Below are 19,626 nucleotides of genomic sequence, written 5' to 3' on the forward strand. Positions count from 1 at the left end.
ATAAATTTAATTTTTCAAACTCTATATTAGACTTTTTAAGACTAAAAACAACAATTCCTAGTCTAGTCAAGCATTATTTGTATATATAGTTATTTTTGGTTTCCATGGATTATATATATATATATACCCCAAATATATCACTTACCTAGAAGAGACCAGAGTGCAGCATTATGAGGGCAGTTGTCGCCCAAGTCAACCACCCGACCGAAGCAATTGACGTCCGCCTTATAATAAGTAAAGTGATTCACGCCAACGAGGTAAGAATCAGAGCGATTCACGTTCCCACCATAACTTGCCAATAAATGACATTATACCCTTAAGTGAACCTCTGTCACTATAAATAGAGATATGAAGAAGAGGCTAAGGTATCTCATCCTAACACACTTTACTGTTGCATAAAAACCTCTCAAACCCATCCCTTACTTAGGCATCGGAGAGGTCCCTCGGAGTACACCCTGGTCCTCCAAACCACTTTTATTAGTCTCTTTTCAGGTGGTCGTGATAAAGGATCGATTCGTGAAGATTGTTCAATTTTCGGTTGCAACAGTTGGCGCCGTTTGTGGGAACTTCTTGAGAATTTTTCTCTTTCAATTATTGATCATGACTACATCAAATAATTGAAGGTCGATGCATTGGCTCGATTAAGATCGTCCGAAATGCCACTGTCCGACACCTATATGTACTCGACGCCGTCTAATCCATCGCCGATCGAGACCCTACCCAACACAAACTCTTCATTCTCGGCCTTGGATGGGACACTACCATCAAGAACCTCCGCAATCTCTTGTCCACCTACGGTGACCTCGAAGAAGTCGTCGAGAAAAGTAAAGGGTACTGGTTCATTACGTTCAAGCACGTCAATGGCGCTTTGCTCGCATTGAAGAAGCCAAGTAAGAAAATTTACGGATGAATAACTGCGACCCAGCTTGCGATATTGGAAATTCCGGATCTAATGCGAATCCAACTACAATTGATGTTTCCATGCGTAAGATTTATATAGCCAACGTGCCTATTCTTAAGGTATGATTTTTTCTCCATCATACAATAATAATTCTAAAAAAAAACAAACAAACAAACATATGCCACAGTTCAACACTTGAAGAGTTTCTCCATAATAGCTAATAATAATTAATAGGATGTTCAAGTTATTTAATTGATTGAACAATGACCTATGCACCAAATGCATAGTGGGGTCATGACAACTGCACTGCCAGTCAAATAAACAAAGTTAAGCTTTGAAATTTCAATGGGTTGGCCGAATGCACCATAGGGTCGGCAATAATGACTCTTCCACATTCATGTGCGCTAAATAGTGCTCTGAACAGTGAATTTGAAATTGCAATTGGAAATTTAAATTGAAATTGCAACGCACATTGAAAGTGCACAATTGTAGCAACTGCAATAGGCAAAACCCCAAATAGCAAAACGAAGCTCTTTAGTCACATTTTGTTGAGCACTCGAAACCCAATCAGCTGAACAATCAACACCATAATCAAAACAAACTGTAACAAAATCACCGTCGTTAATGGTAGACATCTCGCAGATCTCAATCTCAAACTTCAATTGCACTCACAACCCCATGTCCAAAAAATCCAATATGGGACTCACGGATCAACTGGGATATAATCGAATAAGCTAAGTTTATAGACTCCACAGATGACACAGACAACATGAAAATAGTCTGCGAAATCTATAATACTGCATGCTCATCTGCAGTTCCCTTTGCCGCAAATGATCAAACACTTGGTGTATACACGTCCAAACCCTTTGAAACAAATCCATCTCAAACCGCTTTCGAATCCTAACTGATACTGAAAATACCAAAACTCATATATTTAACCCCTAAAATTAGGAATAGCTTCCCAAGAGGGGCGGTGAATTGGCTTTTAAAAATTTCTTTTAATTCCTTTTTAGATTTCTTAAACTTATTTTATTTTTTTTAACTAATTTGTGACTTATTTGTTTAATTTGTTAAGCACTCAAGAACTTAGTTTCTTTATTTAATCCTTAACCATACAAACATCTAGTTTCTTTATTTAATCCTTAACCATACAAACATCCAATCATTCAACCAAACCAATCAACTATAATTAGAAAGCAAACAAACAAGTCAATACATAGCACTTATATAATATAAAAACTCAAAATGGTTGTTTGTTGATATTAGCCAAATTTGAACCAAGCCCTATAGTGAATGAGAATTTATGCTTACTAATGTAAAGCCCTATACAGATGAATCAAATCACTCTTTCCAAATGTTTAGAACTCAAATAAACTTTTGGTAAATTTATCTTTGGGATGTTAATCAAGTAACGTACTCCCATATTGTTTCCGCAATATATGGCGTAAGGGTTGCAGAATTCGAAAGGTTTCTGCAAGATATGGCGTAACCAACGTACTCCCTTTCGGATTCCGCAACCCAAATCAAAATTAAACCTTAAGTTTGTTTGATTTCCAAATATACGTAGTTTATATGATTTCCAAATTTAAACCATCCACGCAATTTAAATATGCACTAAAAATAAAGAATAGGGAAAGAGAGAGTGAGACGGAGATTTTTACGAGGTTCGGTTTCAACACAGCCTACGTCCTCGCCTTTGGCAAAATCACCAAAGGATTCACTAAACCTGTTCCGTTGACGGGTGGAACAAAACCTTTACAACACTCCTTTGTTAAGGTTAAAGCTCGCCTTCTCCAAACGATATCCCCTCGTCCGGTTACTCCTTAACTAGGCTAGAGCCCACCTTTCTAAGAAATATTTCTAAGAAATATCCCCTTACTTAGCCAACGATCCAAACAATTCTTGGAATCGTCAATCTACAAGAAAAATAAAAAGAATAGCTGTGTACAAAAAACACTCTCTAAAAAGAACAAGTTAGTACAAGTTCAGCACTATATACTTCAATGTAAAATATTAATACAAAATAGAATGAAACTCAAGTGTAGAATTCACCAATATCCTTCTTAGATGAGGATTAGTAGTAGGAATTCAGAGGAAGAAGGATTAACACTTCAGAATATCTCAGAAAAAGAGATTTGCAATGAGTGAGCAAGAGAACTTGTAAGAACAAGAGTGCTTTCAGCTTTCTAAAATAGATTTTTCAATTCATGGATGTATTTTGATTTGCAAAACCATGTATTTATAGGCTTTCAAACTTGTTTCCATGTTGCAAAAGTTTCCTTAGAGCGTTTCCCAAGTTTTTAGAAAGTTTGGAGCTCAAACGGCTATATTTTAAAATATTAGAATTTTAAAAATTTTTCCGTTGAACAGTGTTCAGATGTTTGAAGATTCGAGTTCGGTCATCTGAAGTTCCTAAAACCCCTTAAAAAATGAACTAGACACAGGGTCAGATGTCTGAAGTAGGGTTCAGACGTCTGAGGTGTCAAGTTCAGATGTCTGAAGTGCCTGGTTTAGACGTCTGAACAGCTACTGCCTCTTCATTTTTTTTTTTTAGAAAATCTTCAAACGTCTGAAGTTTCGAGTTCAGACGTCTGAGGTGGTTCTGTGTGCTGTTCAGACAGCTGAAGTCCCTCCTGTGAACAGTGTTCAGATGTCTGACAGTAGTAACCCCACCTCAGTGTTGTGCTCATAACTTTTTCTGTATAACTCCAAATTAGGTTTTCTTGCTAAGAGAAAATCTTACAACTTTCATGTTGAATACATTTTAAAATAAGGAACTCTTTTTGATGCTTTTCATTCCAAAAATTATTTTAACAAGCAAAAATGATTCTAACCTTGTTAAAATAATTTTTAACCTTATAAAAATATTTTTCAGGTATTTTAAAAGGTATCTAGGTCCAAGAAGTTAACCTAAGAGTTTCAAAATATTTCAAATGATATTTTAAACATTAAAGCACTTACATGAGACTTCTAAGACAATAACATTCTAGGTTCTTGAGTCTTTATGCTTTGTCCTTGGATTGAGTCAATCTTTTCTTCAAGCTTTCATATTCTTTGAGCTTTCTCACTTTGCCTTTCTTTGACTCTTTTGACTTTAATATTCCTTGGCTTTCGACAACTCATTCATATCCTCATATTCTTCAAGGTTTAATATATCATCTTTAAATCCATACTTTGACTCTTTTAAGCTTCATTTGATCTTTGTGAGCACTTTGACCTTACTTTCTCATATATGAGCCTTCAAATATCATTACTCACACAAATACATTAAATTTCACTTGTTTGTTAGCATCAAAATAAGATAACAAGATTTTAAACCTTGTAAGGCCAACAGCCCCAATGAAATCAAAACTGCAAGAACCTGTGAATTGAACAACCATCCCGACATCATAAATTACCAAAATGTTACTAAAAATATAGGCCAAAAGATGAGCACAACTCTTTCGACAAAGAAGAATCGGCCCAACTGATGAGCAATGCTCATGAGGCCAGAAGATTGCCCAAAAAATGAGCACAAGTCATTAGGCAAAGAAGAATCGGCCCAACTGATGAGCAATGCTCGTAAGACCAGAAAACTACCCAAAAAATGAGCACAGCTCATTGTTCCAACTGATGAGCAACGCTTGTGAGGTCAGAAGATTGCCCAAAAAATGAGCACATCTCATTAGGTAAGGAAGAATCGGCCCAATTGACAAGCAACGCTCGTGAGGCCATAAGACTGCCCAAAAAATGAGCACGGCTCATTAGGTAGAGAACAATCGGTCCAACTGATGAGCAACGCTCATGAGGCTAAAAAATGGGCCAAAATATGAGCACAACTCATTAGGCCAGAAACGACAAAAAAGAAGAGCACGACTCATTAAATCACAAGCAGTCTAAAATGTCTTAAGAAGAGTTGTTCGACAAAAAAAAAAAAAAAACAATAACAACAACAACAACTTTCGAACCTTGGAAGTCAGCTTCAAAAATTCGAACCTAACGGGGGGCAACCGATATACCCCAAATATATCACCTACCTAGAAGAGACCAGAGTGCAACATTACGAGGGCAGTTACCGTCCAAGTCAACCGCTTGATCGGAGCAATTGATGCCCGCCTTATAATAAGTAGAGCGATTCACGCTAACGAGATAAGAACCGGAACAATTCACGCCCATACCATAACTTGCTAATAAATGACATTACGCCCTTGGGTCAACCTCCGTCACTATAAATAGGGATTTGGAGAAGAGGTTAAGGTATCTCATCCTAACACACTTCACTATTGTATAAAAATCTCTCAAGCTCATCCCTTACTTAGGCATCAGAGAGGTCCCTTGGAGTACATCCCGAGTCCTCCAAACGACTTTTATTTGTCTCTTTTCAGGTGGTTGTGATCAAAGATCGATTCATGAAGATTGTTCAATTTTCGGCTACAACAATATATATATATATATATATATATATATATATATATATATATATATATATAATTTCACATTTCCAAACACTACCTTCAATAATACCCATAAAATGCATGGAGAAACTCTAACATTAAATTGCATTTTGTACACAAATACTGTGTAGTTTGGTTGGATTTGATTTTTTTAATAAGTTGAATTAATTTAAATTTAATGCATAGATAAAATATTTTTAAAAATTTTGATTTGGTTAATGGTTTTTCATTATTTTTTAAAAGCAGCTTCTAGAGGAGAGATTCCAATATTAAGGACCTAAATTTTTTGCAAAGAAATATATAAGTATCACAAACAAGCAAAATGATTGATGATGTTTATTATTCATCCAATAATCAACCATTTAAAGGGAATACTAAAAATTTATTAATGGTCAATAAATGGCATATAATTATCCTTCATAAAATTCAAAAAGAATATTTAATTGATTATTGTGGTTCCACTTGCCATAACTCAAAAATAAAACTGTAATTTTTTATGGGGATGCTTTAATTTTTGTGATTAAAATTATTTTGGAATTTTCCATAACAAAAAATATATATTTTAACAATGAATATGATCTTATTGTTTAAATTAAATTTTGTAAAAAATTGCTTACTAGTAAAATTAAAATCATTATAAAATTTTTATGTAATTCAGACATTTAGTATTAGCATTAAGTATAATTAACGGTCTAACGGTCTACATATCATTTATAACGACGATTCTTTTGTCGCTTACTATTAATTGTAAATGACGATATCCTATTGCTTAAACAATGTATTTATAAATTTATAAAACAAATAATTATCCTTCATATTGTTCACAATTTTAATTAATTAACTGTTATGATGCAACAATTATGCGATAACAAACCTATAATTTTTAATGGCACAACTATAATTTTTTGTAACGAAAATATACACTAATTTTTATGATATTTATAATATGTTCCGTTAAAGTAAAATATAGTATAAAATTTTAATAAATTATATATACTAATATCTTAATTTTCTTTTTTAAAAACAAGTTTTTAAAAGTCATGGTGATATATAAATCTCATCCTTATCCACTAAAAGAAAAACAAAACAACAAATCATCATCTCGTGTTAAATTATTTATTTATTTTAGAAGTAATAATAAGAAAAGGCAGTTATGACTCTATGAATCACTTGGTAGTGAATAGCAGATAAAATGATACCGCCACTATTGTCAAACAGTGTTTACTTCCTTGCTAGGAAATGAGAGACTTCTCACATTGATTGCTTTAAAAGTTAAATTATGACCTTAGTCAAAACAGTATATTTAACATAGGATGTCGTAAAATAAAAATATATTTTAAAAAAAATTGGCAAAAATATAAAATTTTTCCTTGGGTTTAAAAATCACAAAGGCTTATCTTTATATTAGGGAAAAACATGAACTTTTTATATTTGGTAACAAACATTGATAAGGAGAGTAAGGAATTAAGCATTCTAAGAATTAAATATTAGAATAATTTGTGGAATAGTCAAAACCATAAAGGAGGCTCACATTTTATTTGTAAGGACCCGAATCTGGAAAAGAAAAGAAAATAAATAAAAGAAATTAGAAATAATGAAAAATAATAGAAAAAGAGGAAATCGATTTGGCAGGACCCTAAACCGTCGACGGTTTCACTGAGCTAGTAAAAAACCGTCGACGGCTACAAACAATCGGGAACACTGAACTTCCAAACCATCGACGGTTTCAAGAACCTCAAGAAAATCGGCGACGGTTTCAGGAATCTCAAGAAAATCATCGACGGTTTTCTCTAGGCAAACTTACTTAAGTAATAAGCTCCAAATTAGGTTTTTAAGACTCTCTGTCTCTCTCTCTCTCTCTCTCTCTCTCTCTCTCACGTGGCTCTCTCTCTCTCTAAGATCACCTGGAGTCCATCATCGGTCCCCAACATTTTCTCTCCTCTCTCAGCTTGTCGACTCACTTTCAGCGGCAGGTTCGAAAGTTAGGGTTTCCCGTTTTCTAAACATAATCGACTTATTTTTAGGAACAGGTAAGGGGATTAAGTTATGTCAGTTTTTTGTTGAAATTGAACCGATTAAACTACGTTATATGTATGCATATTCATGATTTCAATTGGTGTTTCGAAATCCAACCGTTCAAAAATAGACTTTATAAATATAGGTATATCATACGGTATTTTGAATGAGATGAACAATGGAAAGTTTGGTTTTATAGTTGTATCCATGTTTTGGGAAATAATCAAAGGGTGTGGGATGATCATCTTCATATTTTAATGGAAAAACCTTTATGCATATATGCATATAAGCATGTTTTGAATAACTAGAACGTGGAGGTGATCATACCCTAGTTGTCATCGTGCAAACTAGATATACTGTGAGGTATTTTCCTAGCTATTTTTCTGATTATGTTTTAATACTAAAAGCGTGTGACATGAGAATGATCTATATGATTTATTTCATAATTGAGCCTAAATATGGTTGTGAGAATATATCGTGAAATTGTGAACCATACTGGTTTGTGGAAAATATGTGGTTGATATGACGGCTTTATGCCGGGTTTTGATATGACAGCTAAGAGTCGGGGTTTTGTATGATGGCCGAGAGCCGGGTTTCATATGATGGCTGAATGTCGGGTTGTGATATGACATATTTTGTATTTAGTGATGAAAATGAGATTCATATTACAGTTTTTATTACTTAAATTGCATGATATGGTTTAAGAACCCTGAGAACCGGTTGTATTGTGAGCATGGTACCGTTGCTAGTGAGTTATTTGGCCAAGTGCAACCACACTGTAGTGGAAGTGTTGGTGGTTTCAACCGGTTGGATTGCGAAGTGTTGTTGTACCTTCCTTGGAGTCCGGATCAGGAAGTGGTAATGCAATCGGACTTGCAGTTGAGCTTGCAGATGCCTGCAAACGTACTTGCAGATGATTACTTTGACTTTGTTTGGGTTGACCACCCAAACTAAGTCCAACCTTCGGGTCGCACAACCCGTCATGGGGGTTAATCATGCCATTTGTCCAAGGGGGTGTTTCTACGTATATATGTGAATTTATGTAACTAGTGTTATCTATTAATCAAACTGGTTATTAATGTGGGAATGAATGCGTATTTCCAACTGTAGAGGTGTGAGTACAATTCTACAAATGTTATTTTTTATTAAATGGCAAATTGAATATTTTCTACTTCTACTAAAACTCATGTTGGTAACACCCTTATATTAACTTAATATGTCTTACTGAGTTACCCTAATGATTATTTGACTTTTCAGAAGGTGTCAGGGATCGGGCTTAGCAGGCTAAGGGGGCTGAGTTTTGATTATCAAGTAGTAGTAGAAAGTAGTTTGTATGGACTGAGATAGTTTTTTTTTTTTTTTTTCATTTTCTAGTTTCTAATATGGGTATTTGGAGACCTTTATATATGATATTAGTTTAAAATCTGGTAATGTACTTAAATTATTTTCGCTACTTTTATATGATGATTATGGTATCAAAAATGCAGATATTTCTAAAGTAGCATCTCAGGTCTCACGTGGCGGATCGGGACGTTACATTATTAATAGACTTAACGAAAAAATTTCTGAACATTTTTGAATATTCAGAGAAAGTTAGTTAGTTTTTTTTTTTTTAAGAAAATCTCAAGAAAAATTAGTAGCTATTGTATTATTTATTTTCTTGTTTATTAATTTAATATAATAACTACATAAATTATTTAAACACTCAATTTAGTCAATAGTTGGCCAACTTTTTTTTTTTTTTTTCTCTCTACTAAAATACTAAAATTTTTAAATCTCTTTTAACCAGCCATCTTTCTAAAATTCAAACTCAAAATTTAACACACCAGCAAACTATAATGTTTTAATATTTCAGCGGCCTATCCACGCGAACCACTGACAACTTTTTGGAGTTGGATATGCTGACGCGTGTCCGGAGCCAGACGTGCAAGCCAGCTAACGCTGCCTGTCCACCTGTCACCTCCCGCGTGGCGTCATCTCATCGGCCTGCCCGGCACCGCTAGCCGAACCGTATGCGTTCGGGAGGGGGAGTAGCTTACCGTGGGTGGAGGCACGTGAGCAGTACGCCACGTCGGAGTTTGGGTATTTATGAGCGAGCAAGTCAGATGCGAGGCCGCGTGATGAGCTGGGGAAAAAGCGTTGCCGAGTTGGACCGCACCGCGCCCCCTTCGGCTTTCGGGGGCTAATTGCGTTAATCATTGTGCGACACGTGGCGAAAGGAAAGGTGGTGATGCTGGAAAAATTTGAAGCGGCAAGCGCGGAGAAGAGAAGAGATGGTGGAAGAGACCTGAGGCTTATCTGTATGAAGCCGCAGCCATGCATGATGCATCAGCATCCCAACTTTAAAATCCGCAATCTTTGAATGGACAAAGGAAATTGCTCATAGTGGACCAAGTGGAGGACTTTAAAATTATTTTTTATTTTATTTTTTTCTATTTTGAACATTTATAAAAAAAAAATGAATAAATTAGAGAAAAATTTAAAAATAAAATGACCTTTTTCAATTTTTTTAAAAATAAATATTTTAAGATAAAAGGCAATAACCTTTTGTGAGGTTTTTAAAAAAAAAACACGATGACCACTCATAAAATATAAAATTTTAAAATTTTCAGAAATTTTCTCTAAAATTTGTTAAAAATATAAACTTTCTCTCATATTTTGTTAAAAAACAAATATTTTGAGAGAAATTTTATGTATTTTTTTGTAAATCTTTGGGAAGGTTCTTGAAACTTTTAAACCTTAGAGGGAGGGGAGATAAATATCTTTTACCTAAAATTTTAATATAAACACAAAAATACAATTTTGATCAACGTATTTTAAATATGTTTGAATTTTTACAAAACTTAATACATTGTCCATGTGTAAAAAAAATACCCTTCTTTAGTTTTTAGTTTTTAATTTTAAAATAATTATAAAAATGGTACCTTCTTTTTAGTCTTTCAAATTTATATTTAAGAACTTAAAAATACCTTTTTACTGTTTGATAGATTCTCAATACAAATCATAAAAAATTAAATAATAAAGGGACATTTTTATGATTATTAAAAAACTAAAAGAAAATCCCCACAAAGACCACAACCAAGCAAATCCATATTAATGGCACTGCATTTAATGGTTCTAATTTTGGAATATTAATTTAGTCTTTTGATTTAATATGTGTCAATAATTTGTGATAATAGGATATAACAATTTTTTGTTGTTGTATTCAAATTTCTGTGAAAAAAAAAATTCTTATATATATTATAAAAAAAAAAAGTAAAGAAAAATGACAATGTTGTTTAGTTACGAAGTAGTGATTGTTGCTATTTTAAGAGTCTCATTATCTTTCAACCCTTTTTGAAGATTTTATTTGATCTCTTTTCTATTTCATTGGGTATTCATATTATTTTTGCATAGACATTCAATTAAATTTACGTTTTTTTAAATAATGTAATTCGTCACATTTGACTATCATAATTTTATGACTATCATAATTTTTTAAATAAAATTATGACACATAATTTTATACGATTTAGAAATATGTAAGATAGGTTATTTTTTGAAATTTTATACATTATGAACAATGATAGCATATCATTGTTGTTTTAAAATGTAAAAAAGTCTTATAATTAAAAAAATTCATGTAATTTAAATAAAAAATTTGCTGTAGTTAATTTTTTAATATGTTGGAATAAAATGAATTGAAATTGAATGTAATGAAAAAAAAATATGACAAGTATATAAAAATATAAAGACAAATTAAATTGCATTGCATTTGAAATAAGTTAACTAATTGTGACGCATTACATTTCATTTGTATCCACCGCTGTTTTTTATAAGTATTTTTTCAATAGTTACATTCAATTCCAAACATTATCATGACTTTTTTTTGGGGGGGGGGGGGGGGGGGGGTAAGCGGCAAGCATGCTTAATTATATATATCGTAAAAATGAATAGTTAATTTTTAGTAGTGTGTTTTTTTTTTTTTGTGAAAAGTATGTATCTTGAGCTTAAAGGTCTTCAAATTAACCTCAAAACACTATCATGACTTCATTGATAGTGAAACCGGATAAAAGTCGAGCTTAGGCCTTAATAGACTTTTAATTTTTTTATAAAACACTATTTAAAGTAAAAGAAGCCAAATCTTGAATAACACAATAATTTCAGTATTAAGTCATTTTAACTATTCTCCTCTAGACATAAATTAATTAATTGATAAATTTATTTGATAGATGAAATAAAAAAAATAGTGTGCATTTGAGAACGTTTTACATTTGCAAATTATATTGCTACAATTACATGTGAATGGGACACACTCACAAATTTCTAGCACATGGGCTGTACATAGTATGGCAATTTTGTGGCACACTTGTCAGAAGTACATGACGCTGTGACTGCTAAAACATCTAACCAAAATAATATATAAATCAAAACCATGTAATATATATATATATATATATATATATATCACAACATGCATTTTAATATCTAAAACAAAAAAAAGTATGAATATATTAACTTCTTTTATCAACTCTCGCATGAAAAAGTTTTAGATTAGTTTTAAAATTTATTCAATATAAATATTGGGAAAAATATAGTGGTATTTTTTTTATAATTAATTTAGAAAATTAAGAGGATAATTTTGATCCGAAATATTGTCGGGCTTCTGGATGAATCGTGGAAGGGTACCGGTTTAAGGATAGGCCAATGAAATGTCAACTTTTCGGTCGGCCGCAGTCGTTTTCCCAAAAAACACGGAAACCACAGGAGCAACCCCCACACCTATTGTAGCCGAACGGAAAATAATGGCATTCTCGTAATTTCAGCCATTTCGGGGATTATATTCCGTTTACCTCAGCCGGTTCCCTTTCAACGAATGGACTAAGCGTGGAACAGTGGAGGAGCATCCGAGGAACGCAGTAGAATTTTAGCCCCCGGACTATAGAGAACTCCTGCAGCACCTTCCCCACGCTGGCAACCAATACGCCCAATTACGGCACGCCACTTTAAACAGCGGGACAACTGTCGAAGCCTCAATGGTGGAGTTTGTATTCGTTCAATGCTACGAGACACAGCTGATTGTCCCTCCAAAACTTGCCGCGACAGAGGTCCAAGTCCAACCATGCGACCCCAGATACGGCCTTTTGAATTTTAGTTCCACGGGGGGCAGTTTGGTAATACGGAAAAATACATGCCTCCTGCGTTAGGTAAGTGGATAAGCTTCGTGCGCTCTGTTTAGTTTTATCCGTTTCTGTTTTACTTTTAATAATCTTATAAGTATATTTGGCAAAAAATAATTAAATTCAAAATACGAATTTAATAAAAATATCATTACCGCCGCGACCTTGAAATTCCACGCCCCTTATCTCATCTGCTTTCTTCCACACGCAGTTCCTTCCCCCCCCCCCCCCCCAACACCAATATAAATATAGAGCTCCTGTCTTTCTGCTCCTCATCAAATCCAAACCATCTTCAGAAGGTTTCATAGGTTCCATCGCCCCCTTCCCCCCCCTCTGTCCCTCTCTACGCGTCAAATATGGTTGATTTGGACTGGAAAACGAAGATGGTATCGCCTGACATGTCCAACAAATCGCCGAGACTCTCAAACAAGCTGCACGTTTCGATCCCGTCGTCGTTACGCGCCACCGGAGACTTTTCTCCGGCACCGGCGTCGGAGTGTTTGGCCTACGAACAATACATCCGCCTGCCGGAGCTCGGGAAGCTGTGGAGTTCGAAGGACTTTCCTGAGTGGAAGAATGAATCGATTTTGAAACCGTCGCTGCAGGCTTTGGAAATCACGTTCCGGTTCATTTCCACGGTTGTGTCCGATCCGAGACCCTACGCGAACCGGAGGGAGTGGAACCGGAGGCTGGAGTCGCTGACCGCAAACCAGATCCAGCTCATCGCTGTCCTGTGCGAGGACAACGAAGAGGACGGCGATACACGTGGAACAGCGCCGATCGTCGATTTGAGCTCGTCGGGCGGCGTGGTGGCCCGGGAAGGGAGCTCCGCCGAGGTGTGGAAGCTTTCGGGAGAGACCACGGTGGTTAGCCGACCAAGCGAAGCGAGCTTGCTTCCGCTGTTAGCCACGTGGCAGAAATCTGAAGACATTGCGCAGAAAATCCTGTCCTCGATCGAGCGCGAGATGAGGAGGTGTCCCTACACACTAGGTTTGGGAGAGCCGAACCTCGCTGGCAAACCGAACCTCGATTACGACGCCGTTTGCAAGCCGTCGGAGCTTCATTCTCTGAAGAAATGTCCCGCCGATCAAATCAACCTCCACAACCGCGAGAACCAAATCCTGTACACGACGCAGCAGATCAGGGCGTCGTGGATACACGCATCACGAGAGCTTCTCGCGCGCATCGCAGAGAGAATCGAACGCAAAGACTTCGATAAAGCTTCGAGCGATTGCTGGTTGCTCGAGAGAATCTGGAAATTTCTCGCGGAGATCGAAGAACTCCACCTCCTAATGGATCCGGACGATTTTCTCCGCCTCAAGAACCAGCTCTCGTTCAAAGCGACGTCCGATTCCGACGCCTTCTGCTTCCGATCGAAAGAGCTCGTCGAGATCGCGAAGCTCTCGAAAGACCTTAAGCACCGAGTGCCGTACATACTGGGCGTGGAGGTGGATCCCAAGGGCGGGCCGAGGATTCAGGAAGCGGCGATGAAGCTGTATCGCGAGAAGCAAGAGTTCGAGAAGATTCACCTGCTTCAGGCGTTGCAGGCTATAGAATCAGCGATGAAGAGGTTCTTCTACGCGCACAAGCAAGGAGTGATGATCTTGATGGGGAGTTTGGAGGCAAAGGGGAATCGAGCTCCGGTGAACGATGCGGTGTCTCAGATCTTTCTGGAACCAACCTATTTTCCGAGTTTGGACGCTGCGAAAACGTTCTTGGGAGATTTTTGGGAACGCCAGCATGGGGCTTACAGTTCCGATAAACAAACTCGGAGGACAGAGTAAAAGCAGACTCAGTCTCCGACTCGGATTGACTGAAGGGTCAGCTCGTGGGCTTTTCAACTCGGCCGAGTTACCTTGATGCGGAAACAGGACACAGCTCATAAAGGGATATTTAAAAATTATAATATTCTTTTTACCCTTGTAACTTATATAGGTCTCGTGTTTACTAATTACAATTTACAGAGGCAATTCGTGTAATAAGTTTTTTCTTTTCTTTTCTTTTCTTTTTGGGTTAAACTTTTTAGATCATTCTTCAAAATTGATATTTTTGTTCTACAATTATTTGTGTGCAGTTTTTTTTTCTTTTTGTTGAATTGTTATCTTGTCGTTATTATGGACACACTGCACCAAAATTGGGCTAAAGAACTAGCAGACCTAAGTTAGTCCTATTGAAAAAATATTAGGCACACTTAAACATGCAAATCAAAATGCTTATTGTTATTGGTATATGATATAACTAATTAATTACTTTTGTAGACACTACATTTTGTCCGGAGCTCATATAACATAATTTATTTTTTTGGCTTAATTCTAGTACCCATTTGGGTTTTTTTTTTAATCAATTTTTTAAATTTATGCATAATTGTATAAATATTCATTAATTCAATAAAATTAGCATCTTAGGAAAATCACAGAAACTGCCTCGAAACTCTACCTTCAAACCGCAGAACAAAATCTTAAATTCTCATCCTAATTTTCCCAACATTATTTCCACTGCTACCCTATGCCACTCTTCGTAAGGTTCCATTTCTAAATTCTGGTATTGTTTTCCGCTGTACTCTAGAATTTACAGAACCTTACAACCTAAGCTCTGATACCAAATTGTAACGACCCAAAAATTTCACCATTTTTTTAAAAAATTTACCCTAATACCCCTGCTATAGCATCTCAGTCCCCAGATGACACTAGATATTTCTGTGTGTAATGGACATACCTAAGTAGCGGACAACATAAAAATTATACAACCATATATACATACAATACCAGAATCCAGTATTTTCCAAATCACAGTTACATTTTCACATCTCACGATAGTATCATCATCCCAAAAACACAACCTCCTGTACACACTTACCCTATAAAATCAAAGGGTCACTCTACCACCTGAAAAATGTTAAAGTAATGGGATGAGTCGACGCTCAGTAAGTGAAAATATGCTATTTTAGTGTATGGCGACCAAGTTGTATAACTATTACAATAACATCTAAAACAGTATAAGCCAATAAATCAATAAAAATATATCTTACATTTGTCACGGTTTAAAATATAACTATATCATCTGAATTTTTCTACTTTTCATACTTCTAATATCATACTATATTATCAAATGCTGTAAAGTTGTATAAGTATAAATAACTGTGTTTTTTCCCTGAAAATTTGTATGTCATGATTTGATCCCTAGAGTGACTTAACTCTAGTTGGCCCACCAGGTAAGTCAATGTACTCTACTCTTCCTCAGTTCGGCCAAACTACATCCTCTCCTAAGCACGGAACTGGACTGCTACCTCGTCAAACTGGGCCACCTCAACTTAGAAGCTGGGGAGCTGCATCCACTCCCGGCGCGGTTGACGGTACCCACACACTATCTGAGATATGTGGTTGCACTCTGTTTAGTAAATAGCAACAGTACCGTGCTCTGATAACTGTATCTGTCTGTAATATTTTTTCTGGGATCTGATACTGTATATATATATATATATTACTATAATTACCTTACTGTTTTCATCATGTTTCCAAAATAACTATAACACTATAATTCTGTACTGGAAATACTGTATATTTGAATTGTGACGACCCGAATAAAAATGGAATTTGAATAATTAAGAGGGAGAGAAATAGAAATAGAAACAGAAGGAGGCCATAGGCTTCGTCGACGACATTACATTTGGGGGATAAAATAATTTTAAAGAGATTGCCTAGATTCGTCAATGAATACAGGGGTTCGTCGACGAGGACAGTAGAAAATTTGTCGACAAATACAGGGATTCGTCAACGAGAAAATACCGAGGGGGGTTTTCTATAGCGACCTCAATTTCCTAAATAAGAAATATAACATAATAAATGGAAAAGTCAACCCGAACCCGTGGGTAGCGGGGATACCTGTCAAACACAGCAAAGATCTACGCAGCAGTAAACATAAAATCCAAACATTCATCCATAAAGCATAATACCAGAGCTTTCTATAACATTATAAAACTGTACTTCTATACATCCTCTTATACATCATAATATCTCTAGGGTCAAACACAAAATAACACTGACCCTATTACAAAATCTTACCTTCCTCACAGGGTAATCTCACTAGGTCAACGACGACCTTGACCCGCCGATCTCTTAGGGGCTCCTAAAAAATTAATTAAGTTTGGGGATGAAACACTTCTCAAGGGAAAATAAACTAAATACAGCTGTGTGGCAACATGAACATTTAAGACATTTATACATATATAGTGCATTTCATATTTTCATAAAAATTCACCTTATCATACTGAATATTCACATGCTTTCATATCTTCTAATAAGTCATATCATACATAAAACATATTTTATAGCTGAAGAGTACTGAAAATATACCTAGGATAAATAGTTAGCTGGTGTCATGTATTACCCCCCATGACGGGTTATGCAGCCCGAGGGCGGGACCTGACAATGGTTGGCCGACCACTGCCAAGTCAAATATGTCTGTAAGTTCGATGGGCCCGCCACACCCTGGTCCGAACTACCAGGTGAACGTCCACACTCTACTGAAAGTCACATTGACTATCCATCTCCCATCCCCTCGTGGGATGGTTAGCACTAATCTAACGTAGATATCTGATCTACACATATAGCTACGGTACCGAGCTCCTGAATTGAACTAAACTAACATCCGGCTTCTGATAACATATAGTACATAATTTCATAAATACAGCCTCGTGTCGAAATCATAGTAAATACGACCTCGTGCCGATAACATAAATATGGCCTTGCGCTAGAATCGTTTCAAGTATTTACATTCTGAAAATAACTCATTTATCATATATTCGTCAAACTCAAAATAACATTACACGTCTTTTCAAAATACCTAAAAATATGCTTTACTCGTAAAATCATTCATATCATGATTCACTTCACATAAAAAATAATAATGTTCATGCCACACATGTGTCGTTAAAGTCATACCTCATGTTCTAAAATCATCATTTATGGCATCTCATACATACATATACATTTTAATCATAATGACAGTATTTTCCGAATATACATTTCATATGTGATATACAACTGTAACATATACTTTTCTAAAAATAAATTTACTCATAATTAATAATAATTTGTATAGAAAATAACTGCTTTAGATTATTCTCTTACCTAACTACTGAGAAAGCCCCCAAAATATCCTAGGCTAACCCCCGTATGATTTCCTGATCAATACCCTGAAACTCAAAACTCACAGTATTAAACATCAGTATTTTCATGCGTACATCATTTCCTATAATGACGTGAGCCTCCTCGAGAATGGTCTTCCTGATCTTAGTATCGACAGGAACGCATAATCTAGAATGGAACCGCAAAGCTCCGTCATCTACAATACTGAATTCCTTCCCCTGTCCACTCTGCACTCTGTCCATCACCTCTACCAACTCTGGATCCTCCTTCTGGGCAGCTTTAATTCTTTCCTGCAGAGTAGGCTGTACTACTAGGCTGGCAATACACATTGGAAGATCACTCTCCACCACCTCTATGCCGAGTCTCTCTAGATCCATCATAATCGGATACTGGATCTCCATAGCTGCTAACACGGGTTCCCTGGATTTTCTGCTCAACGCATCAACTACCACATTTGCTTTCCCTAGATGATAGCTGATGGTACAGTCAAAATCTTTAATCAGTTCCAACCACCTTTTCTACCTCATATTTAGTTCCTTCTGCGTGAAGAAATACTTTAAACTCTTGTGGTTAGAGAAGATCTCACACTGCTCGCCGTACAGGTAATGCCTCCAAATTTTCAGTGCATGTACCACTGTAGCCAATTCAAGATCATGTGTAGGGTAGTTCTTCTCATATTCTTTCAACTATCTGGACGCATATGCCACTACCCTGCCATGCTACATCAATACACAGTCAAGTCCCTTCAAGGATGCATCACTGTAAATAACATACCCCTCGCCCCCTAATGGGATAACCAATACTGCTGCTATGACTAATCTCTGCTTCAACTCCTAGAAACTCTGCTCACAGCAGTCATCCCACTCAAATCTGACATTCTTCCTCGTCAGTCGTGTCAAAGGTCCTAACAAAGCTGAGAATCCCTCAACGAAACGACTGTAATAACCGGCTAACCCCAAGAAACTCCTAATCTCCTGGAAATTCCTCGGTCTAGCCCAAGTTACTACCGCCTCAATCTTACTAGGATCCATAGAAATACCGTCTCTAGATATCACATGCCCCAAGAACACGACCTTCTCCAGCCAAAATTCACATTTACTGAACTTGGCGTACCACTTCTTTTCCCGAAGTGTCTGTAAAACTTGCCTCAGGTGTGTCTCATGCTCCTCATAGCTCATAGAATAGACCAGTACATCATCAATAAACACAACAACAAACTGGTCTAGGTATCAGTGAAAGACTTTGTTCATCAAGTCCATGAACACTGCAGGAGCATTCGTCAGACCAAACGGCATAACAAGAAACTCGTAATGCTCGTACCTGGTCCTGAAGGCTGTCTTCGAGACGTCTTCTGCTTTCACCTTCACCTGGTGGTAGCCAGATCTGAGGTCAATCTTCGAATACACTCGTGTACCTTGGAGCTGATCAAACAAATGATCAATACGAGGTAGAGGATATTTGTTCTTAATTGTCACTTTATTAATCTCCCTGTAGTCTAGACACATCCTCATAGTCCCATCTTTCTTCTTCACAAATAAAACCAGAGCTCCCCACGAAGATACAATGGGTCGTATGAAGCCCTTATCAAGCAAATCTTGCAACTAATTCTTCAATTCTGCCAATTCCACTAGCGCCATTCGATAGGGTACTTTAGAAATCGGCGCTGTACTGGAAGGTAGATCAATAGAGAAATCTACCTCACGGTTGGGTGGTAAGCCTGGTAACTCATCTGGGAAAACATCTATAAACTCCTTTACTACAGGTGTGCTAGCAAGTTTCAATTCATTCTCTAACATCTCCTTCACAAAAATCACAAACCCCTGACAACCACTCAGTAGTAATCTCCTGGCCTGAATAGCTGAAACTAGCTGAGGCGGGGACTGCACTCTCGAACCTACAAACTTGAATTCTACTTCCCCCGGAGATCTGAATATCACCTCTCGTGCACGGCAATCTATGCTGGCAAAATT

General features: G+C 36.4%; 1 protein-coding gene across 1 annotated transcript; it reads left to right on the forward strand.

Annotated features, from left to right (window-relative positions):
- The first annotated feature begins 12,578 nt into the window (after window positions 1-12,578).
- On the forward strand, window positions 12,579-14,569 carry LOC131167000 (nematode resistance protein-like HSPRO2). Its single transcript, XM_058125716.1, has one exon. The coding sequence runs from the start codon at window positions 12,866-12,868 to the stop codon at window positions 14,291-14,293; it is 1,428 nt and encodes a 475-aa protein (XP_057981699.1). The 5' UTR covers window positions 12,579-12,865; the 3' UTR covers window positions 14,294-14,569.
- Window positions 14,570-19,626: the final 5,057 nt, after the last annotated feature.

This window comes from Malania oleifera, chromosome 10 (genome assembly GCF_029873635.1).
Source record: "Malania oleifera isolate guangnan ecotype guangnan chromosome 10, ASM2987363v1, whole genome shotgun sequence".
Lineage (NCBI taxonomy): Eukaryota > Viridiplantae > Streptophyta > Magnoliopsida > Santalales > Ximeniaceae > Malania > Malania oleifera.